The following is a 24,782-nucleotide window of genomic DNA, read 5'->3' on the forward strand; positions in this document are numbered from 1 at the left end:
AAAAAAAGAAAAAGATACTGGCATTAGAGATTAGTTTCCTTTTGCTGCTGTGATAAATTGCCGCAGTGTAGTGTCTTAAAACAACATAAATTTATTATCTTACAATTCTGGAGGTTTAATGTCTGAAGTGGGTTTTACTGGGCTGGAATAAAGTTGTGAGCAGGGCTGTCCTTGCTGTAAGAGGTTGTCAGGAAGAATCCATTTATTTGACTTTTGCAGCTTCTAGAGGCCATCTACATTCCTTGGCTCATGGGCCCTTCTTCCACCTTCAAATCTTTCTCCTCTCTAATCTCTGCTTTGGGTGTCATGTGCCCTTTCCCCTCTCTCCTTCCATTGTCATATCACCTTGTACTCTGACCCTCCTGCTTCCCTCTTGTAAGGAAATAATTAATTGGGCCCAAGTGGATTATTCAGGATAATGTTCCCATCTCAAGATCCTTAACTTAATCACATCTGCAAAATCCCTTTTGCCACGAAAAATAACATATTCACAGGTTATAGGGATTAGGACATGAACATCTTTGGGGGTCATTATTCATCTCAATTATACATTGGAATACAATTTTTAAGTCTTTTTTTAGCCCCTGTTTTTATACATTTTCTCAGACTGTCCTTGGAAATTCCAGAAAAATGTTCTCTGTGTTCTATTCAGATAAAAATGTGTAGATAAACAAAATATATATACATTTCTACAAAAGTGGAGAAAGGTGTCTTATATTTAACTGTAAAATTTAAGTTGGTAAAAAAGAGTTTAAATTTTAACATTTGTTATTTCTTTGAGGGCAGAGGGAATTTGAGTTTTGAATCTTTCACCTAACAGAATGTCAAAGTTGTCGTAACAGGTGCTCGTCAAAACTTGCTAAGTGACAAATGTGATTCTTAAGTGATTCATCTGCCACACTTCTTGGGTCTTTAGTCATTTTACGAAGTGGTCTGGACACACATGCACATATACAACAAAAACTGCCCTGCTGTCGTCCTGCCCAGCAGGTGTGTGGTTTACTGTGGTATTCCAGACCAGTTTCTAGGAGTTCTTGCTTCAGCTGTTTTCTTTGTCCTGGCCAGGGGCTGGCTTCTCCAGCTAAGCGTTGTTCCACCCTATACCAGAATCAGAGCCCTATTTGGGCTATTGCATGCAAGATGCTATTTTTTTTCTCATTTCTCCTTTTGATCAAATTTCCCATTGCTCACCACAAATAGAGTCATACACTTACGAACATTGTCAGAGAACTGGATTTGTCCTGTATTAATAAGATACCGTTTAGATATAAAAACGATGTTTAGATATGATGACCTTTTAATTAATCTCACATGAAATTTTTTTTTTTTTTCCCCGAGACAGAATCTCAAGCTGTTGCCCCTGGGTAGAGTGCAGTGGCGTCCTCATAGCTCACTGCAGCCTTTAACTCCTGGGCTCAAGTGATTCTCTTGCCTCAGCCTCCCAGTTAGCTGGGACTAGAGGTGTACACCACCATGCCTGGCTAATTTTTCCACTTTTTGTAGAGATGGGGTCTCGCTATGTTGCCCAGGCTGCTCTTGAACTCCTGGCCTCAAGCATTCCTCCAACCTTGGCCTCCCAGAGTGTTAGGATTACAGGTGTGAGACACTGCACTGGCCTCACATGAAGTTTTATTGTTTTCTATGACCTTCATCATTACTATTGAGTTCTCATGTTTTTTTCTCTATCTTTGTATATGCAAATAAGGAACGAATTAAAGTAGTGTATTATGCTAATTGAAATCTAAGTAGATTATATAGTCATTGTAAAGCATAAAACTGAGATAGCTCCCAAGTAGGCCATATGGGATGAGCCACCTGTTAACAAGGCAAACCTCACACCTGGGATTTATTACACACAGGAAATGCTTAGAGCACTACAGCTGATGACTTTGATAGTTGCATTTGTTCATATAGTTTCTTAACCATGAAAGGACAAGATTACTTTCATCTAAGTGTGCAGAGATTTGTGAGCCTTTCAGACCAAGAAAAGGAGTATTACATAATCTAAAGATGTGTAATTGATTGGATTAGTGTTCTCTTCTTTATCAACTTTGCACCTGGGTGAGGCATGGTAGCAGGCACTCATCTTTGGAAGAGCAAAGCCGGCATCTCATTCGCTTTTGTATTCTCATGCCTGATACTCGAAAGTTTTTTGAATACATCCGTGGAAAAGAGAAACTATTTTAAATGTATACATTTTTATTTACAGCTGCTGCTGAAGGAAAAGGCAGAAGTGGGGAAGACTTTTTTCAAAAGGTAAGTTGCTCTTTTTTTTAACTCTTGCCTTGGTAATAAGAGGAAATTTGCCTCTCACCAGCGACAGTAGAAGCTCCTGAAAATTCCCCTTCTGTGTACGGGGAGGTTCCCCTTCTGTATACGGGGAGGTTCCCCTTCTGTATAGGTTTCAATAAGAAAGTTGGAAACACTCAGCATGAGTGAGGAAAGGAAAGGATATTGTACGGGACTTAACCATTCTAAGCAGGTTCTTTCCGGGAAAAATCGAATGATGTTTTCGCTTGAAGGCAAAGAAACAGAAGGTAAGAAGGCTCAGAGGTGGATGCATTCATGGGACATTGATACTTGAAACATTTGGCTGGCACACATCATACGCAGGGCTCATAGTGCCAGGTGAGGTACACGATCCCATATGATGAAGTACCTTCTTTGTATGGGAGGGGTTCTTTTCTAAAGGGATTTAAATTTAAAAATGTGAAGATGGTGTGCTGGGCAGAATGTTCCAGAACACTAATTTCCACTCCTGTTTTAGGTTCAGGCTGTTGAAGTTTATGTACTATGCTTGAAGCCCCTCACTTGGCATTATCTGGTTAATATACAGCTTGTACTCAATACCGAGACATTTCAGAACGCCCTGCCTTTGGCTGGGGCAGGCTCACCAATAAGGGTAAAAAAAGAGTATACAAATAGCAGACATTGTAGATTTGCCTTGGGTTGGTTGTGCTGGTACAAATAGATGCTGTCCGTGAAAGAATAATTTTCCTTCATTGTTCTTCTGTAGCTCACAGATAGGTGTAAAAAGCAGACTGTTCACCTTTGCTTCAGACATTTTAAGAGCTGAGTCAAAACACAGTGTATATGGTCATAAAGGACTTTCATTCTTAGGAAATTTGCTGATATTTATCACTCTTTGCACAGCCATGTATACATTCCAGCAGTTTAAATAGAAACACATGTTTGGAGGCAGGAAAATGTGTGCATCCCACAAACTGCGAGTTGGAATTGTAGATTCCGTTCTTGGTCACAGGTTAATAAGGTCTCCGAATAATTAAATGGGAGTAGTTTTTAATCTCTTCATTTTCTACTTTAGTTCAGTTGAAAGTATCTTCTTGATAGACAAGTTGTCCATATGAAGTTTGGACACGCATCCTGGAAAAAAACCCTGTAACTTAAAAGGCAAACATCCCACATTCCAGAAGAGTAATTTTTCAGTGTTTTGACTAGACAGAAGTAGACATGATGGTTCATCTATGGTAGAATGAAGTAATGGAGAAGTATTGAATTGTCCTCCAGGAACTTTGATCCAGTCACATGTATTCTAGTTCCACATAATGGCATTTTAGGAAACATTTGAGGATGAAAAAGAGGCCACATAGCTGCTTACTAGCATCTTTGGAGAAATATTTTCCTACTCCTAGAGTAATGTAAATACGATCTATATGCTTCTTATCGAAATGTTTTTTGCTTTTGACTCTGGGATGTGCATGACAAAATTAAAACCTCTCTTTAGCTGAGTTTAAACTTCAGATACTTTAATTAATTTAAAAATGTTTTCTGAGTATAGAAGGATACCTTCCTAGCTTCATCATGGCCCTCCCCAGGTGGGGATTGGGGTGTGAGCCTTTTATGTATTATTTTATGGTTTTTTTTGTACGATAAAAATATATGTAAAAATCATAATATTATTATGCTAACTAAATTTTACTAAATTTAATTAAAGTAATTATTCTCATTACAGTTTTTGAATTAGGAAATAATAAAACTAAATTTTAAAATATCTTGCAGAATAAGAATCGGTATAATTCCACTAAGAATTTAAATTTCAACTTAACCAGTAGTAAGATTGTCAAATATATTGTGTCAAATTTGAGTCTAATATATACTCTTCAGCTTACTATACATTTCTCTCCTTGAGTCAAAGTTACTGTTTTCTGAAGAGATCTACCCAATTTTGTATACACTGTTCCTGGATGTGGCATCTGTCTGTGGGAGAGAGCTTAGTTATGTGGCCTTCCCTAAAGCAATAATGAGGGGTGGGAGGGGCTGGGACAGTTGGAGAAGAATTTTGATTTTGTGAGCGTTATTCATCAAAAGCCAGATTGTTAGAGAAAAACAAGTATATGGTCAAAATGTAATATCTTTGTGTGGTATACTTTGAAACGTTTTGCATTCGTTTATTAGGGCTGCCATATCACAAACTGGGTGACTTTACTGTGAGCAATTTATTGTCTCAGGGTCCAGATCAGGGTGTCAGCAGGGTTGATTCCTTCTGAGAGCTGTGAGAGAGAATCTGTCCCATGCTTCTTTTCTAGCCTCTGATGGTTTACCGGGGTTCTTTGGTTCTCTGGGTGTCCTGACCTCTGCCTTCATCTTCATATAGTATATTCGTTTGTGTATCTCTGTGTCTAGATTTCTCCTTTTTATAAGGATAACAATCATATTTAGATTAGGGGCTCACCCTGCTCTTGTATGGCTTCATCTTATTACATCTGCAATGGACCCTATTTCCAAATAAGGTCACATTCTGAGGTCCAGGGGTTAAGACTTCAATATATGAATTTTGGGAAGACAGTTCAACCTATAACATCCTTTACTGGAGAAAATCCTATAGAAAAATTTACTGTAATTAGAAAAATGTACTAAAACTGTAAATGTTATCATATTACATTTTGATATTCAGTTTGATGATAGATTTTAACTGCCTAGTCATTTATACGAAATCTCTTTTTGTCTAGAATAAATATATAATTGACATGCAAAAAGAGAAAAAAATCTATAATCTTACCTTTGAAAGAGAACTATTTATGGTTAGTCTTTTTTCTATGCATATTAAAAATGTATATAAAGTGATTTTTAATATTCCCTGGTTGATGGGATTACAAATTAAACTATGTATTTGCATTGGATAACATCCCAAATGTATTTTCTGTGTTGAAATTTTGCAAAGTTCTCCAGTAATTGTACTTTTTATTATTTGGCTTTAACTACACTTACAAAAGGTGGGAATGGATACAATTTTATCAGTATTCTCTCTAGTTCTTTGTCCGCTCCTAATGGCAACTCTGCCTAATTAAAACACATGGAAACGATCTTCCGGGTTTTTTATGGTTCTTTGGGCAGTTGTTCATGGCTTACTCACCGTCTGTCCTGTTTCCTTTTAATCAGTTCTTTTTTTCTTATGAAATGACTATGGCCAGATCTTGGAGGGGAAAATGTGTTACAGTATGCTAGGTGTGGGAGGGGTACAGTGATTGTATTACAAATGTGACTCATCAAAGCAAAATGTCTTAGAAGAATCTGTAATCCTAGTTACTGAAGAGGACCCAATTCAGTCATCGTCATGATTGGTGGAAGCCAAGTTTTCCATTGCATTGGGGTTATGTACAGTATTTCTCTCTAATGCACATCATATATGCAGGGATTTCAAATGTAGGGATATTTTACACTCTTAAAATAATTTTTGGATATTTCTTTGGAAAACTGACCTTATAAACTGGCTTGTCCTAAGGGCTAACAGTAAGACTGACATAAATGAGATACTGTTGGGTGGCTCATGTGGTATATTTTTATCACCCTTAAATGCATCCTTTTTAGGCAAAAAAAATTACTTTTGGTATTTTGAGACTGGAAAGTAGCAAGTAGTGTCTTTTGGGGAAAATTTCTGGGAGGAATATTTGGCTACCTCTGTAGCTCAAAATGAGTGCATTAAGTGGTCTGAGATGGGGACTAAAAGGATCTTTTTATTGGGGGGGCAGTAGAGATGATAAAATTGCTTCTACTTTCTTCAATAGCTGTTGTTTTTATATTTTGAATGGATCTTGTTCCTCTAGTAATAGAAATAAGTTTTGGTTTAATTATTTAAAAGCAAATTCAATTAACTATGGTCCATAAATGTACTTTTTCTAACACTAAGTCTTTACACTTAAACGTAACAAATAGAATTTGATTTATTAATAAGTAAGATCAGGATATTTTAAAGTTTTAATTTTAGCATTTTAATGGGCAGTATGTTTACCTGGTTCACAGTTCAAATTTATAAAAGGATATACAGTGAAGAGTTTCCAATGTCACAGTGGTTTATGAAGGTTCACTGAGAAGGCTGTGTAGCATTACAGTGTTGGTCCCAAACTTGAGTAAAGATTATCATCCACGAATGTCATTACTAATGGACACTTAGGACTTAAAGCTAACATTCAGGCATACTGAGTTCTTATTATTGATCATGATGCTATTGTCCTGAGAACGTTTCAGCGAGAGAATCTGCGATCGTGGTTCTCTTTGTACTATTGTATGGATAGAAATAACTGGCCACTTAAAAGACTTAGAAAACAGGAATAACCCCCATCCGGAAAAGGTTGTATGAGCATCCTTTAGGCAGTTGTTAAATTAGTTTGCTTATCATCCATTCTTCTAGTCTTCTGAGTTGTGTTCTTGTGTTCATTTGGACACAGGAAGCCTGTGTGTTGAATCCACATTCTCCTAGCATGTAGAGTCACCTGCATCGAGTTGCATTGTCATGGTATGTTCTTGCCGTATGTTTTGACAGTCATTTCACACAAACGCTTTATGAAAACCACATTTCCTATTTTAATCCTTTCTGGGACTTTGGAAGCAGGAATGTCGCTGAGATTCTTTCAAAGTGTATATTTTAATGATAGCAAATGTAACCTAATTGCTAGTACAATTTTTTCAAGTGAATAATGATCTTAAATCAATGTATGATGAAAGTTTAGTTGTTACTGACGAAAACGATTTCTTGAAACCAAACTCAAAGCATTGGATTGTGTGGAAAATCAAACTGCATTTGTGAAAGCAGGTCTTTAAAAAAGTGTCACAAGGTGGGACTCTGTATTTCAGACTTGCAGTGCAAGTGACGATGGAAAGGCCAAGTTAAGGGATTTATTGGTGTTAGTCTAAAAAGGTTTGTATGTTATTTTATAAAATGCTCTCCCTGTAATAGATTAAATGCCTACCTTAATTCTTGTAGTTGTCAGCATTTCCCTTAATTGAAAGATCTTGACATGTAAACTTCCTTATTTATGGTTGATATTAAGATTTCAGAACTATTTCCGCATTATACAGATAAACCAAAATTACACTAATGAACTGATAATATGTATATGTAATCATTTCTGTATGGGTCAGAAGCAATTTTTGAAGAAAAATAGCATGAGCTACTTGCGAGAAGGATTAAGTTTGATTAGTTTCAATCATAGGAGCTTTGTATTTGCTTTGGTAGTCTGTGTGTATGTTTAATTATGAACTTTCATTGTCATGTGGTTCAAATTGTTTTTATATCTTAGAAGGACATAGGACAAATTCAGTCTGAATATGTACATAGAACATTATCAGATATCTGAAGGCCAACGTATCAGGATATTCATGGTGGTAATATTATAACAATTAAAATTAAATTAAAAATAACCTAAGTCTTCAACCATGTAAGGTTTGAAACGTGGTATATTGAAACAATGGATTACTAACTATGTGGGTATTAAAATCGTGCTTTTTTTGTAAATATTTAATGACAATTGAAATTGATTACAATATAAATACAAAAATTAGGACAAAAGGCATATAAATAGCTTGAGTCTAATTTTGTTATATATATATTTATGCCTAGAAAATGACTTGGCAGAATTATGCCAAAATGGTAACCATGACTGTCTCAGTGGTGAGATTATGGTTGGTTTTTATTTTCTTTCTGTACTTTCCTATAATGAGGCTCCATTACTTTAATAATCAGGGTTAATAACTACCATTTTATGAAGAAAAGTGAACAATATAATAATAGCTAAAAGAGGTTGAGGCTACCTGTGGACTCATAAATTATTGTAATTTATGAACATGCAATATTTTTTCTTGAAAGAAATCTAAGTCAGACTTCCCATCAAGTACTAAAGTTACATTTGTATCACCTATGATAGTTATAAAAACAAAACAAGTCTCAGATCATCAAGGTAGGTCATTTTTTAGGCAGTGCTAATTTTTAGAAAATTTCCCCCTCTTTCTTTCATTCATTTGCTCTTGTTTTGCTATCCAGAGGTATAAAAAATTTTTGAAGATGGTTTTTACACCTGTATGCCTTCTTTTCTTCAGACTAAAGATACTTGGTTTTTTATTTATTATATGACTTAGTTTTTAGACTCCTTATTGTCTTATTCACTTTTAGTAGCAAGGTCAACATCCCATTTTAAATGTGGCAGCAATATCTCAGTACAGTATTTTGGATATAGCCTGATCAGTTGAATTACAGTGAGGCTATAATGTCTGCCATATGGATGTACCAGAAGTGCCTAAAGACTGTATAAGTTTCAGGCACTGTTGAATTGATCACAGACATGAAAATTGACATTCCTTGACATTCTTTACCAAATTAAAGGGAAAGATTGGCTCTAATGCCATTGCTTGGTACATGACAAAATGAGGACACTTTCTGAGGTCAGACAGGCAGGTAAAGGCCTCCATAGATTGAGCTCACATGCTCTGTCTCTCACTCTGAGCTCTTGACCAGACATTTACTTTGGAGACCATGAAAGTGTAGAAAGCATCACTCTGGGAGATTTCACCTAGTTTGGACATTGACTCAATAGTCACAACTCTTGTATGATTTTTTTCCTTCACTCTGGACTCCATAGATTATTTGGGGAAAAGGACTCAGCCACAGGGTGACAGTCTATACGATGAGATTGGTGGCATGCTTTTTAGTCCAGCTCAGGTGACATTTAGTAAAGAACTTTAAGCTTTACTGATTTAAAATGGGTTCACAGAAGAATCAATACAATTTAAAGCTGGTTGTTTCTTCTAGAAAAGGATATTATGGTCTAATCAGTCTTAGATTTGTTTTTCCCCCTAAGTTTTAGACAGCTAGTTGGTGGCAGCCAAGACTTGAACAGTGCTTTTCTGACTTTATGTTTCACTATTGTTAATAAAAGATGAATGTTTTTCTTTAGATTAGCAATTATCATGCCCTTGTTGTGGGCTAAGCTTCTGTAGTGAGAGAAGTTATACCTAAAGTTGCAAGTTTTGCCAAGTAGAGCTCTGAATTAGGGTCCTTGTGGTGGTTTGAGGGACAGCCAAAAGGCTGGAGGCAAATTAATACAATAAAATAAATGGTATGAATTTTGTAGTTCTTTGTATTTCGTTAAAATAGTCAGCTTTCAAAATCACACTAAAGTTGATTGTTCCTGAAGTTTGTACCTCTGATATTTTACTTTTTTAATTCTATCTAGGAGACTTGTAATGATTTGTTGTCATCTCATGAATCGATTCTGTCTTCAAGTGTGGGACTCTTTCTGTTTTTTTAAAGAATAACCTTTCGCGTGCTGTGTTTAGTGTTTTCTCATTTCGTCTAGGCAAAATGCATTGCTTTAGGATTTGTCTTTTGGCTAATTCATCGCTTACTTTGCTTTTCTCTCTGAATAGTACTTTTAATTTCTGTGGGTTTTAGTTTATGTGAAACATACATGTTATTTTGTGTGTGTGTTCCTGTCTTCCCACAAGAAGGAGAAGAGCAGGCCTTGTTTTGCTCCACCAGACTCTGCCTCCAGCTCTTCCAGCCCAGCTTACTGGGCCAAGATCTGGGCGCCAGACCCAACAACGAACCCTCTCTATCCAGTGGACGTAATCTGTGCGGTGTGCTCTATAAACTCCACCAAGCCAGACTAATCCCAGCGAATTAGGGAGCTGAGACTTGGAATGGGAGTGGGAACAGAATGAGGAAGGTTGTGATGTTGGCTGGAGTGATGGTGCTGGACCCGGGAAAGCCAGTGTCACGAGGGTGAGGAGGCCGGGTGTAAGTAGGGGAGACCTGTCCATGGAGGGTAGCATGACGCAGGAAACAGAGAAGCAGGTGTGCCAGAGTGAGAGGTGCTCCTGCTTGGAACTGGCACAGTTTATGATGCTTCTCAGGTTCTTTTCTGTGGATGTCTTTGGAGTCTTCTTCCCTTCTCCTGATGTAGTTGGGAAACTCTATGAGGCCTAAATCAAGCGTCAGACTATGATGCATAAAAGGCATTCAGTTACTGGAACAATTGCACAATCCTCCTTTCTTCAAAGAGTTTATGCACTGACATTTTAACAAAATTTAGTGTAAGTACAGTAGTTTAACCCCTCACTGAGTGGCTCAAATTAAGGGATAGCTTTAAAGGAACAATGCTCTTTAGATGAGACAAAAGATATTCCCCCAAATTTGTCATTTAAAAATATGTATGTAGCAGCAATACTACAGTGTGTTTTAAAATGTTAGACCACGCTGTACCAGTGTATGATGCATGTTCTCTGTAACATATATTCTATGTAAGAATAATATTTTTATTTAAGGTATATTTCTTCTTGCTAGTCAGTTGCCAGCATTATTCAAAGGTCATTGTTATCATCTTAGGTAAAAAAAGCAAGTGCTGACCTTCTTATTTTCCAAAAAGATATTGTTATGGGCTTTTACCCTACATATAATAATTTCCTTCTCTTTGGCCATTGGCATTAATATTGTTTTCGTCATTATTATACTTTCTGTGGGAAGTTTGTAGCCAACCAACATGCAGAGAGGTTAGTACAGCATATAAACATTTTTATTTTTCTTAATAATGGTTTAGGAGAATGTTAGTTACTCTGTGCCTCTAAGTAACGTGATCCTTGAATTAAATTATTAAATATCCTGAATGTTATTCTCCTTTTGTATGTTTAACAGATGTGGTTTGTCCCAAACTGCCTGTTTTGCAGGTTATTTTTTATTTCTTTAGGTGTAAATCCCTTCCTAAAAGGAGCTGTCTTTTGGCATTGTAAGTGGTGGAAAAATAAACTTCATTGCCTTTCTTCTTCTTCTTCTTCTTCTTCTTCTTTTTTTTTTTTTTGTGAAATTAAAATGGTCTAGAAGTGTTAAGTATGGCTTTTCTTCCTTAGCATTTACTAGTGTTATTACTTTTGTCACACTAGATTATCATCTGGCCATTCAAATTTTCTATTTCTTAATGGATAAAGTAATGATAGGTGGGGAAGGAGGGAATTTAGCCAGAGATGAAACTGACTGTAAGAAAAATATAGAGGCTTCTGTGTTTCCTGCTTGGATCTCTTTTCTTGAGTTCATCATCAATTACTTTTCTGAAAGAAGAAAAAAAACCAGCTTCCATTCCCACGTGTCTGTTCACTCTGGAGTTACCGGGAAACCTTAATCCCCTGTGAATAAGAAAACTTTAAGCTCAATTAGTTTGGAGTTGTTTGTTTTCTTAAATAGAAATTCTTCCTGTTCTGTTTTTCCATGGCATTTGCTGAAAGAATGGTCCATGTGTGAGTCAGTAGGAGGTGCTGTTTGAAAAGCTTAGCGGCATATTCCTAGGTTTGCAGGTTTGGAGAGCCTGAGCTTTTCTTGGCTTCAGCCAGTACATTGAGAGGGAGAAATTAACAAAATTGAGGAAGTAGTATTTTTCAGTACTTAATGGGAATGTGGCTATGTCTCTTCTCATTTGAGTATCACTTTACTTTGTTATCCTTTTCATACATTATTAATATGATGAGCTACCTCATAATCTCTGAATCTGAAAACTCTCCTTTCTTCTAGGTTCCATGGAAATACTAAAGAAGTAATTCTGACTTTCAAAGAACTTTCAATATGAAGGGAAAAGATACTTATTATAAGGAAGGGTTGAAGTGAATGGTTATGTGCAGACTTCCCAGAGATGCTAAGGGTGCCCCTCATGAGACATTTATTGTCCTCATTGCGAGCCAGACACTGCACAGGTACAGGACTGTAGGGGACAAAAGGAGTTCCTATGTATGGCTCCTGTCCTCAAGAGAGTCACGCTCCAGAGAAGTAGCATATATAAGTGCCACCTAGTGTGGCAAGAATTTATGTTAGAAGAAATGGGAGGAGTGATTTTTTTTCCTACTCTGAGTAATCAAGGAAGGCAGCTACTCTGAGGAGAAAGTGTTTGAGTTGGGTTTTGAGGAACAGGTAAAAAAAAAGCGTAATAGTATGTTGGGTAAGGTGGCGAGGAAGAGTTTCTGAGCAGAGAGCAGTTTTCAGATTAGATGCCTTCCAGACTTTGTGGCTCCATGACCCGAGTATCCTAATGGAAGCAAAATGGAAAGGCATTTCCAGCAGAAGGAACCAACAGATTGCCTTTTGCAAAGGCAGAATAAGGGACAGAGGAGACTGTTTGTCCGTCATATGGCCCAGAAAACAGATTCGTTAAAAGTGATAGATATCATTGTATCGTTTCATCTGAGCTAATTATTCACAAATTCTTTAAGTAAAAGGTTTAGAGGATAAGTGGAAGGATTTGAAATCTAAGATAAAGTTAGGAGATTGTATTGTTTCCATTCATTGTCTGCTCAGAGATGATGAGAGCTAAAAATGATAGGACAACTGAACGTTTTGCAATATAGTTTGCTTTGCAGCTTCTAACTTCTTTTTTAGTGCTGGGCTTAGGGAGGTATCATTTCTTTTTTCTTCCTGCTATGTTTGTGGATGATAAATGCATTCCCAAGCAGATTAACTTTTAACTATGCTTTGAAACATGAGTTTTCAGTTATTGTGATACATTCATTACATTTTGGATGATAAAATTGCCAAGTTCAGAATAATGACTATAAAATAAATGGTTAGCATCATTAAACTAGGTTCTGAACCTTCTATGATACATAGTTTTTAAAAATGTATTTTCCGGGAAAACAGTTGAAGATTTTGGCTTTGCAGTTTACTTCTGGCTGTGTTTTATGGAAATCAAACTAAAACTTCTGAGAAGTAGATAAAAATGATTTAAATTTGGCAAGTAATAGAAAATTTGGTTCTATCTGTATAAAATTAAAGATTCCCTTAAAGAAATCATTGGCAGTCAGTTTAGTGTACTCTAGTATTAGCGTTAAATCACCAGTATAATGATAAATAAGTACAGAAAAGGGAAGGCCAAGAATATTTGAGATCCACTATCATATCCAGAATAAATACGGCCAATTTTCAATTTTTCAGGGGCAGATTGTCTAGCTAGATTAACTGGAATTTGTGTTCCCATCCCCATTCCTCTAGGTCTACCATCAACTATTTTAATGATACTAAGCTCTTAATCTAGAGCAGTGTTCTTTTTTTTTTTTTTTTTTTGCTAAGTATTTTGGGATGGAATAGAGCAGTGTTCTTAACCCTGGGTGAAGTTTTGTCTGAGGAATTTTTTTTTTTTTTTTAAACTACTGATATTCAAACTAGAGACTCTGATTTAATTGCTCTGGGAGTGAGGCCTCGGCATTAGTATTTTTTAAAAAAGTTTCTCAGGTGATTTTAATATGTAGCCAAGGTTGGGAACCATTGATATGGAGTATGGATAAGTGCAGAGAGAAATTCTAAATTTATGTTGGGTCTCTACTACTGATAAAAGGAATTACAGTTGACCTTTGAACACTGCAGTGGTTAGGGGCACTGAACACTCCCCTCCCCTGCCATGCAGTCACAAATTTGTGTATAATTTTTGACTCCCTAAAAATTTAAGTACTAATAGCTTACTGTTGACTAGAAGCCTTACTGATAACATAAACAGTCGATTAACACATATTTTGTCTGCTATATATGTATCATATACTTTATTCTTACAATAGAGTAAGCTAGAAAAAAGAATGTTATTGAGAAAGTCATAAGAAAAATTTATTAAGTGGAAGTGGATCATCAAAAAGGTCTTCATTCTGATTGTCTCCATGTGGAGTAGGCTGAGGAGGAAGAAGGGGTTGGTCTTGCTGTATCAGGGGTAGCAGAGGCTAAAGAAAATCCACGTATAAGTGAACTTGTGTTGTTTAAGGGTCAGTTGTGTATGTATTTTGTGTCTGTGTCAATTCCTAAGGGATTAATTTTCTGTTCAGCTTTGTTCTCTCAGAACTAATGTTCCATGATACGATTTCTGAGAGGACGTGCTGTGAAATGCTGGTTCTGCACTGGGTTAATAAATATTATATGAAGAAAGTTCCGTGGTTAGATAAGTTTGAGAAATGCAGCCGTATACAGTTTTGAAAATATTCTTTTCCACAAAGTTGATTGCAGCCTTTAATAAGCTAGTCCTTTGCATTTTATGAATTTGTCACAGGAACATATAGTATGCAGCACTTCCCAATATTATTTGATGAAATCATTTTTTTTTTCTTAGTAGAAACTCCAGACTACAGATTTAAACAATCAGTGAATCATTTGGAAATTCTTTTTTCCCTGCGCAAGGTCTGTGTTAGGACTGGGTGTGATGTAGTTATACAATGGAGGCTTTCTTAAAAAGTTTCTCAATGAGCCTCATGAGAGGGGTGAGAGTGTAAATGATTTCAGGCTACATAATTCTTTTCCTAAAACACAATGGTTATCATTTTACATCCATGCTCAGTGTTTCTTTGACAACTCTCCGTTGTCTCCCAGGTAAAGCTAAGTAAATGTCCACCTTTGGTGTTGAATATTCATCATAGTCTAGTTCCTTCCTACTTACTTGACTTTGTTTCCCATTGCTCCTCACCCAATCCCTCCTTGCATCAACCCCAAGCCATGATCATTGCGGACTCTAATGACTGTAGATAAAAATAGCTCCCAAACTAGGAGGTCTTTTTCTTATCTTAGTCTCTGGCCCTTTCCAGTAGTTATAGCTAAAGGGGCATCATTTTGTGGGGTGTTCTGGCCCAGGCTATTTTGACAGTTCTGATTTTTTTATATATTACACTTATATATCTTCATCACTTTGTTTGGATTTTATTAAAAAGTTCATTTTCTTGCATTGCTCTGTTCTTTTGAGTTGATACATTAACAGCCCAAATAACTTTTGAATTCTCAAATTGACTCAAGCATTTTGGAACCTAACACATTTTTTGTGTGTGTATGGTTGGGGCTGAGTAACTTTGTAGAATTGTGATATCACAGGACTGAAAGGAACCTTAGAGATTTTCTAGTTTAGTGTACAAATAAGGAAAACTAGACCTAGAGAAGTTAAGTGATTCGTCTAAGTCATATGACCGTCCAGTTGTTGAAGCTGGGGAAGAAACCCAATTCAGTGTTCTGTTTACTACACTGAAAGTTCACATCTTTTAAAAATTTGTGTACTGGGGGGAGGAGGGGATGGGTATATACAATCACAATGAGTAAGATGTGCAGTGTTTGGGGGATGGACACGCTTGAAGCTCTTACTCAAGGGGGTAGGGGGGACATGGGCAATATACATAACCTTAACATTGTACCTCCATAATATGCTAAAATAAAAAAAATAAAATCTGTGTACTCTTTCAAGAAAAATATTAATAAAAATCTCACGTTTGTCTTTCTTATTAATGGGAAAACAATAAATACTGTTCCTTAGATCAGAGGAGTAAGAGATAGTGATGTCTTGTTCCTCTGCCTCACATCCCCACAACATACACAAAAAGATGCTCCGGTAGTTCTTAAGGAGCTATTGGCTGATGTAGGGCCTGGGAAGTAGGTTTTTAACAGTTGGGTGTTATAGAGGTGGATTATGATGTGCATTCCTCCATACATGTCTCCTCTTCCTCCTTTCTTCCCTCCCCTGACCCATGCCAGGCTGTCATTTTGAATCTGTAAGTGAATGAAACAAATGAGAGATGTCAGTGCTGTAAAGAATACTGAACTAGGAGCCGTGAAATCTGGCTTCCAGCACAGTCACCAGCTGCAAAGTCTTGGGCAAGTCATTTGGCAGCTGACCTTCAGTCCTCTTACTTCCAAAATGGGGATAACTCCTTATAGGATTAGTGTTAAAAAATCAGTTGAAATATGCACTCACAAGTGCTTTCGGAACAATAAAACACTGAGCAAATGTGAGAGGTGATTTGATTCTTTAGAGAAGACTCTTCCATTTCAGTGTTTCGATCTTCTAGGTAGAGGGAAGGCTGCAGGGCTGTTGTAGGATGAAGCTCCATGTAAAGACATGGAGCTAAAGAGTTGCTTGGAAGAAATCACACACAGTTCTATAATATTTTTGGCAACTTGTCTCAGTTTGGAGTTGAGTGGAGTGGTTGTAACTTTTATTTGTGGTTACACTTTTTTGATTTTTATATGGGGAAATGATTTCATTTGTTGTTTTTATTTAAATATGTTGATGGTTTTGCATTTTAGAGTAAAAATATTTACTTTCCTAGTGAAGATATTCTTTCTTCCCTCCTTCCCTCCCTTTCTCTCTTTCTCTCTTTGTCTCTCTCTCTTTCTTCTAAGTTTTCATGTAATAGGATAGTTGGTCACTATTTCAAATATCATTTTTCCTTTGTTATGAAATGGAAAATTGTCAGGGACTGATAGGCTGTGGTTGGATGGGATTTGCTACCAATGAAGAATTATCAAGGGCAAACTGAACTTTCATTTTGAATGCAAAAATTTTTCTGTTTCGCTTGGCAAAATGGGATAAAAAGAAAGTCCAAGCAACTTCTTGTTTTAGGAGCTGCCAGTTCTCTCTGTGGCTCAAGGAACATTTCGTGTCTCAGCCACAAGAATTTGCCGTTCTGATTCTGATGGGCATTGTCTTTCCTCATGCATGCTTTGCTTTCAGCTTGTGGCTTTGCACCTCTTTGCTTGGAGGTCATGAAAGTCCTTCCAAGGCTATACATGAACTCCTTCTATAGCCCACTGACCCACTGGTATGGGTAGTAAGAGCCATGCATCTTTATCCTTATGGAAGCTTTTATTAAATATTGCGTGCAGGGTGCTGTGTTAGACCTCTGCAAGGACACGATGGGAGAGTAGAGTCTGTCAGTTGTTGATTGTGACTAGAGGTACTTTGTTGGGATCAGTGTAGTTACCAATGGTGTAACTTACAAATTGTTACAGGCATGGTGGACCAGAGGGTATCAGGTGACTAAATGCTCTGGTGGCCAGGGGAAGCCACTTCCACAGTAAGGTGAAGAAGGCCTGAGAACTTTGGGGAGGTATGCAAATGGAAAGTAAAGGGACAGATATAAGGAAATTAGCATGAAGAATCTTGGTAGGATGTAGTGGAATGAAGAACAACACGAAAGAATGAAGGATGACTTCCAGGTTTCTAATATGAAAACGACAGACATAGTAACAGCTCGCAGGGGAGCTGTTTTGGAGGAAAAAAAATAATTTTAATAAATATGTTCGCTCTGAAGTCTAGGTGAAGATGTTTAGAGAAACACTCAGGAGAGAGAGAGCAGGGTTGGAAATACTTATTTATCAGGAATTAACTTGCATTCCAGAAACAGTGAGATGGTTCATGTAGAATTGCCTGTAAACCAGGAATTTTCTTATCTCTTTAATATTACAGAAAATAACAACTGTATTTTATGGTACTTACAGAGTTTAAAAAAGCCGTTTGAAAAAAATGGCTAAAAATTGTCCACTAGGAAATGTAGGGATAAATGTATTCTTTTCGAAGTGTGGGTGTGAATCGGAGTAAGTCGAGCCGCAGTTAAAGGAAGAAAGCCTCATTTATTTGACTCCTGCAGTTTTTGCTGTCTTCCTGTCCCGGCTCCTTCCCTCCGACTCCTTCCCCCTCTTTTTGGTCTCAGTGCTTCAGAGATGGAGACCAGCGCCTCACTGCCGCGTGGGCATCAGCACATGGGTCACCCAGAGTTCACAGACTTGAAAGTGCCCTTATTCCCAAAGAGCCTCATGTGTCACATCAGCGTCCTCTGGGTTTTGTGGCACAAGGGTAATGAGAAAGGGTGCCCAGAGGCTACTTGTACCCGTGGAGTCATGGCCTTTTGTTGTGAGAAGAGCACCAGATGCGGAGAAAGCCGAGGGAGATAGTCCCAGCACTGGCACCTCTTCTGGGCCTCTGGTTCCTTATTCAAGGATTGGGTAGAGCCATGTGGTCTCTCTAAAGCGCCGAAATTCTATTTTTTCCTTTTGTCTTGTTTCATTCAATTGCCAAATAAAAATTGGATATATTTATGGGGTACACCATGATGTTTTGACATAGGTACATATTGTGGAATGGCTAAACCAAGGTGATTGACATATGTGTTACCTCCTATGCTTATTATTTTGTGGCGAGAACACTTAAAATCTACTCTCTCAGCAATTTTCAAGTATACAATACGTTGCTATTTATTATATTCACCCTGTTTTACAATAGGACACTGAATTATTCCTTCTAAGGATAATGAGATTGTTTCTTCCATGTACAGTAGTAAGATGCATAGCCATACCTTAAGTGTCCCCAATAAATCACAGCAGCGTCCACATAGCAGCTCATAGAGCACATTTGTTCTTCATGTGAGATTTATGCGGCACTTCCATATTTGCCAAGGCTTTTATTTTCCTAAACTCTCCAGTGAAGTAGGGCAACAGGAAGGTCTTCAGTGGTGAGCCTGTCATTGGCATTCATCCAAGGTAATCTTCTCGAACGCCATGCGGCAATGAGAAATGGGATCAGGTGCAACAAGGAGTTCATGATTTGACCTGAGCCTCATGACTAGCTATTGTTAACCAAATTTTGGAAAGAAATGGTAATTTTTCTTTGAACATAAGACAACATTGTTTTTTATCCCCCATTTTGGTGAAAGCATTGTCCTGTAAGTTAAGCAGTAGAAGTGTCTTAGAAAAGACTTGGCTGGAAAAAGAATGAAATCCACAATATAGTTTTTGTTCTGAGTTTACATTATATAATGTAAACTCCCTTTGTTTAGTGATAACATTCCTTGCAGATTTCACTTAATATTTGGCTACTAAAAGGTGTTGGTTGTGTAGGAAGAAACCAAAGTTATACTAGAGCACTTGTACCAAAATATTTAACTATAAACAGGTAGAGCTAAAATGAAATGTAATGATTACTCTTTATCTATATTGAAGAAAGCCGTCTTGTAGTTTCTTTGTATGCAAAAGTGTAAGGTATTATAGGTCAAATTAGGTTCTAAAGCAATTATAGGCTGTCTTTCCCTTTTTTCCAACCTCTTAAATCCCTAACATCAAAAATATTTACACATGCAACTCATAGATATTTGTTATATCTTAAGATGGTGGTCATAGCTGTGGAATAAAAAGTTATTCAATACATACTGAATGAATGAAATGATGAATTTGTTTACTAAAAAGGATTTTTGAGCCCAGTAGTGTGTGCCAGGTACTGTGTTAGGCTTTAGGAATACAGTGGTGAACAATTATGACATGGATTCTGCCATTTTACTGAGGAATGTAGACAAAATACAAGGAAATAAGTAAATAGAATAGTTATTAATTATAATATACTATAATGAATAAATATTATAATACATCTATGAAAGAAACCAATGAGGAGGGACTTATTAAATGAATGAACACATCAAGTAAAAAACTCTTCAAAATTTTTTAAACAAAGTACTTTGTTGGAGGGAGAAGCTAGATTTTAATCACTTTTACTGAATAGATAAAAAGTTTTAAATATTTATTTCAACTTTCAAAGGCAGTTCTTTGCTGTTCCCTTTAGGCCAACAAATTTAAGAAATCTTATCCATTAAGGACATAATTGTATTTTCTTTCACTTGTCTTTATTGGAATTCTTTTACAGTTCTTCCAAAACAATAATACATTCCTTAGAGCTGAGCCTCAGCGGGAATAATGAAGCATCTTATTTGATGTATTATTCCATTACCTATGATGTCAAGGCAGTTGGTAAATAATTTCTTTTTATAGACCAGCCAAAGGGGATGGTAGTAGGGGGATTGGGGGGAGTGGGGGACGGAGATTTAACCTAAACAGTCCTGTCCCCAGGAAATGATTTTGGGAGGCTCTGTCATGTGACGGTTGCTGTTAATTATCTACTCCGTGTTGGGCAGGCTTGGGGGCCTGTTTCCCTTTTAAATCAGGGCAGCACTTGGATTGTGGTTTTGCTGTCATGCCCTTTCTTCATGCTGGAATTTTTCTAAGGCTTGTTGCAGATTCAGAGGCAGATGTTTGTCTTCCTGAGTGAGGTTAGGGGATGGTTTGGTGCCATCTAGGCTGATTTTTTTTTTTTTTTTTTTTTTTGCTTTCCCTGAACAAACACTGTTGCTGAATGCAGCAGTGACATCAGCTCAATAGAAATGTTATGGTGGTGCCTTCATGCCCTGGGCTATTCAAATATTGATAATCTGAAAGATACTAATTAGCTGTAATTTTAATTTCTAATAATTCAGAGAAGTTTATCATTCATATTTTAGAAAACTGATAGCTTCCTCACTTCTGGATGAGGGATAACTTGGCCATGGGGTTAACAATGTGATTATACAGAGAAAGCTTAACATAAGGGATTCTTTTTTTTTTTTTATTGTGGTAAAATAAACATAGCATAAAGTTAACCATTTTAGCCATTTTTAAGTACAGAGTCCAGTGGTGTTAGGTATATTCACATTGTTGTGCTATTTATGGGATTTTTGCTATGACATAGCAACCCACCTGCATTGATATTTTGACATTTAGATGGCCACATGCATATAGAGAAATTTAAAATTGAAACATGGGTATGAGATATTTGCTGGAAAGACAAATTTTGAGGTTGTGGTAAAATTGCTGCAGATTTATGGTAAAACTGGAAGAGCCAGGGCTCTTCCGAGACAGCTTTGCACATTTAAATAAATAGTGACTAGTTACTCTAAGCTGGCTCTTAGAATGCGAAACTAGAGGTAGGTGCTGAATGCCTAGAAAGAAGCCTGAGGAGGTCTCTGGGTTTTGGGAGGGATGAGATGGGCTCTGTGCTTCAGGGCTGAGTGAAAATGAACAGCACCTGCCCTTGGTGGCCTCTCATTCCCAAGTTGTGAAAGATGCTGGGGGAGGGGGGTTCTTTCATGTGCAGATCGTAGCCTGTTTTCCCTGAAATGTTTATTAAATCCATGTGTGTTGTGTTCCCGGATGTAGAACAGTGACTCTGGTCTGGTAGAGAAGGAAGTCAGAGCGGTGAGTTCCAGGCTGGCATTATTCCTGGAACGTTGTGGAACTTTTCCTATAATGAGTTCCCGGCGGCTGGAGATGATTTGCAAAACTCTACCCTCACGCCCAGCCGTGCGGTGATCATTTCTGTTCCGCCGCTCTGGCCTGTCGTTATCTACGCAGCCAGCGGCCTCCCAGGAAAGTGTGGCTGACTACACAGCTCATCATTTCATTACACAACTCACCGAAAATTCCTATGCTCCTGAAAGCGTAGACCATTTGTCTTTATCATTCTTGTAACTTGCATGCCTACGAGGTGTTCTTTATTAATACTAACGGAGCCTGTAAGTCAGGCATCTCTTGGGCACCAATGAATAAAATTTTGTATTTTTTGGCTTTTTCAACTGATTCCTTTAAAGGAAACTTTTCAGCTTAAAAACTGGAGAATTGAAATCCCTGTGGTCAGTCAGTCCTCTGAAGGATTTTGAAGGTGCCACTCTCAGATTAGGACATGAGCATTTGAGGGAGGGATGATAGTCTTGTGTATGTGACAGCTGTGTGTGACCAAGAGCACTTGGCTACATTCAGTGATTGGAAGAACCCTACTCTGATTACAGAGCTCTTTGCTGTCTTCTTCCTTTGCATCTAATTTTGTCAAACTTCCCAGGTATTTCCTGAAGCAGTTTCCTCCCTAGTTGTCTGTTACCACCTGTCCATCAGCGAAATCTTTTAGTTACCTCTAAACCTGAGCTTTGCTGGGCTGCGTTAAACCTCACAGAATTCTCACATTTTTAGAGTGAATCCTGAATGACAGAGTGGTTAAGCTTAATGGCACATTATTTTATCCTTTGTTCCAAAAAGAGATTTGAAGTGGCTTGACAATTTACGTTTAGTAATTTCCAATTAGTAATAAATAAGTACAAGAGGAAATTTGTGTGAGGGGAAAATAAAAGTTGGAAAATAATTTGAGGTAAGGAGCTATATGGTTTGTACACAACACACACATCAGAATCCGAGCTCTGTTATTGGCCAACGCTGAAAAAAGAAACCTGACTGGCTGTAAGAATCCCAAGGTCCATAAAATGGTGAGTTAGTGGCTCCAAAAGGTCACAGGCTTTCTTACTACCACAGCCTTGGAAAAGCTTCTGTTAATTTCCTAAAGGAGACACTGCAGTGTGTATCTGGTAGAATATGTCCTCAACAGCAGTCACTCCACTGAGATATAGTTGTTTTTTGTTATGTTTCAGTGTAGGAAATAATACAGTTGCTTCCTATTACGTGTTCATATGCCAAAGCAGTTCTACAAAAATTAGAATTTCAGAGTATCTAGGAAGAGCTGTGCAACTGTCCTCCATGGATATTGTTTCTTCTAGATGAATTAGATAAGGTATTTATCCAGCCTTTTATTTATTATTAATAATTCTAACAATACTACCATTTATAACAATAGTTACTCTTTCCCAAGTACCTGTAATGTGTCAGGCTTATATACCAAGGCACTTGCTGCAGAAGAGATCTCTTAATACTCGTAGGAACTCTATGGCTTTATTCTTATTTTAGAGAAAGAAAATTGGTTCAAAGAAATTGACTGAGGCCGAGCGTGGTGGCTCAGGCCTGTTATCCTAGCACTCTGGGAGACTGATTCAGGAGGATCATTTGAGCTCAGGAGTTCGAGACCAGCCTGAGCAAGAGCAAGACCCCGTTTTTACTAAGAATACAAATAAATTAGTTGGATAATAAAAATATTTAGGAAAAATTAGCCGGGCATGGTGGCGCATGCCTGTAGTCCCAGCTACTCGGGAGGCTGAGGCAGGAGGATCGCTTGAGCCCAGGAGTTTGAGGTTGCTGTGAGCTAGGCTGACGCCATGGCACTCTAGCTTAAGCAACAGAGTGAGACTCTGTCTCAAAAACAAAAAAATAAAAAGTTGACTGACTACACCAGGTTTGCATGGCTACTACTGCCTGTGTGCCTGGCATGGATTCTACTACCCGAGACCCAGAAGTTGTGTGAGGAAGACAGTTTAGCTCTTTTGAGGCAAATTCCTAAGACAGTCCCATCTTTTCTCATGTTAGCCTGTGCAACACAGAAATAGACCCCTGCCTGCCCCGTGCCTGCGAAGTGTCTGTTTTTTGTTTAGGGCCATGTGTGTCACATACATACCTTGTGGCATTCTACAGCTGGCTCCCTTTAAAACTCCATGGGATTGTGTGTCCATGGCCACATTGAGTGATTGGAAAAACTAGATAAGCACAAGTATTTTCTTGCTTTGACTTTTGAATATTCTTAAGCTTTGAAAATATAATTGAATTTAATTTGGCTAATGTCAGAAACGGCAATCTTATTTAAAAAAAATTGCCTTCCATGTAAAGATGTTTAAACTCTGCTAATATTTCTACTTTGTCATCTTGATTAAAAATTTTAGTTAAATGCAATGTATAGATTATCTCCTGTCATTTTGATTGCTTAGTATATATTTAGAAGTATCTTGAATATGCCTCTATGTATTTTAAGCTAGAGACAGGGTTATTTTTAAATGTCAATTCGTAATAACAAAGTTCATCAACTAGTATTATGTTCACATTCTAAAAGGTTGAATCTGTGTCTGAACAAAGAATATGCTTCATATGGACAAAAAGGACCCTCTGCCTCAAACACGTACTCCTTCTTACACTTTCTGTCGTACCTTAGGTCAAAGTAAGGAAGCCGATGATGTGTTTTAAAGAGGGAAAAGGTATGCAATTAGAACCATATTGGCATCTTGGCAGGTATTTATTTTTCCAGGATGAACGTGCTTTCAAAAATTGCCAGTAGTTGCTAGGCAGACTTCAACAAACACAGAGGACGTTACCCAAGCCTCCAACCTGGCTGGTTTCTCAATTTAAATTTTGTGATCCTGGCTCGAAATGTAGTAAACTCGATTACCATTTGAACTTGCAATACAGAATACTTTTGCCAGCAGTCTCATTGGCGTTCTGAGATCGTTGTGAAGTTAAATTTTCTTCCCCAGGAGGCCAGTTGACTGACTAAGCAAGGGCACGCTGTCCAAGATTGCGGGCCGATCATTTGAACCGCTTCAAAGGTGAATAGAAACTATATAGAGAAAACAACTTCATCTTGCCAAAAGTGGTTGCCTTTTTATTTGGTGCTCTTCTTTCTGATCACCGGATTTTCCTGCTGAGTTTATGCTTAATTGCATCTTTCTCTTCTCCTCTGGCAAATGAACAGCATTCTCACATACTCTGTTATGGTCAGTACTTTACTTAAATAACTTTTCTAGACGAATTTGGAGCAATGCCAGAGAAACTGAAGGAATAGTTATTTTTCTGGAATAGCGATTAGATTTAAAAAGGTTTTTTACTTATATTTTGCTATTTGTTTGCTCATTTGCTTTGTTTTGCACTGCCTCTCCAGGCCAACTTTTCCTAAGAATGGTGTTATGCCAGTTAAATAGATGGGAAATACAGACTCATTCTTAAGGCTAAAAGTTTAAAAGACGGAATGTTTTAAATGTTTTGGTCACACTGGAAGCAAAATGCTGATACGTATAACTTGCCTTCCAAATAGAGTAAACATGCAGTTGAGATAATAACAAGATTGTGAAATTTAGTAATTGATCTGTAATGGGAGTAAATAGCTTATTATATTTTATTGGGGCTAAAATTCTCAATAATACAGTAACAGAATTAGCTTTACCATGTTTTTGAGTAAGGTATGATTATCATACATCCTTTACAAAAGTTCTGAGTCTTG

At 37.4% G+C, this 24,782-nt stretch overlaps 1 protein-coding gene across 4 annotated transcripts in view; it reads left to right on the forward strand.

The window, feature by feature from the left end:
• Window positions 1-24,782, forward strand: part of BICC1 (BicC family RNA binding protein 1) — a 261,401-nt gene that overhangs the window by 81,237 nt on the left and 155,382 nt on the right. For 3 of the 4 annotated variants that reach the window (XM_012762828.2, XM_012762829.2, XM_012762830.2), the window contains exon 2: window positions 2,210-2,256. The exons of the other annotated variant lie outside the window; for it this stretch is intronic. In XM_012762828.2, coding sequence (XP_012618282.1) covers window positions 2,210-2,256 — 47 coding nt within the window. The remainder of the gene's footprint in view (window positions 1-2,209; window positions 2,257-24,782) is intronic. 4 annotated transcript variants of the gene reach the window in all.

Source organism: Microcebus murinus, chromosome 14, assembly GCF_040939455.1.
Source record: "Microcebus murinus isolate Inina chromosome 14, M.murinus_Inina_mat1.0, whole genome shotgun sequence".
NCBI classification, from domain to species: domain Eukaryota; kingdom Metazoa; phylum Chordata; class Mammalia; order Primates; family Cheirogaleidae; genus Microcebus; species Microcebus murinus.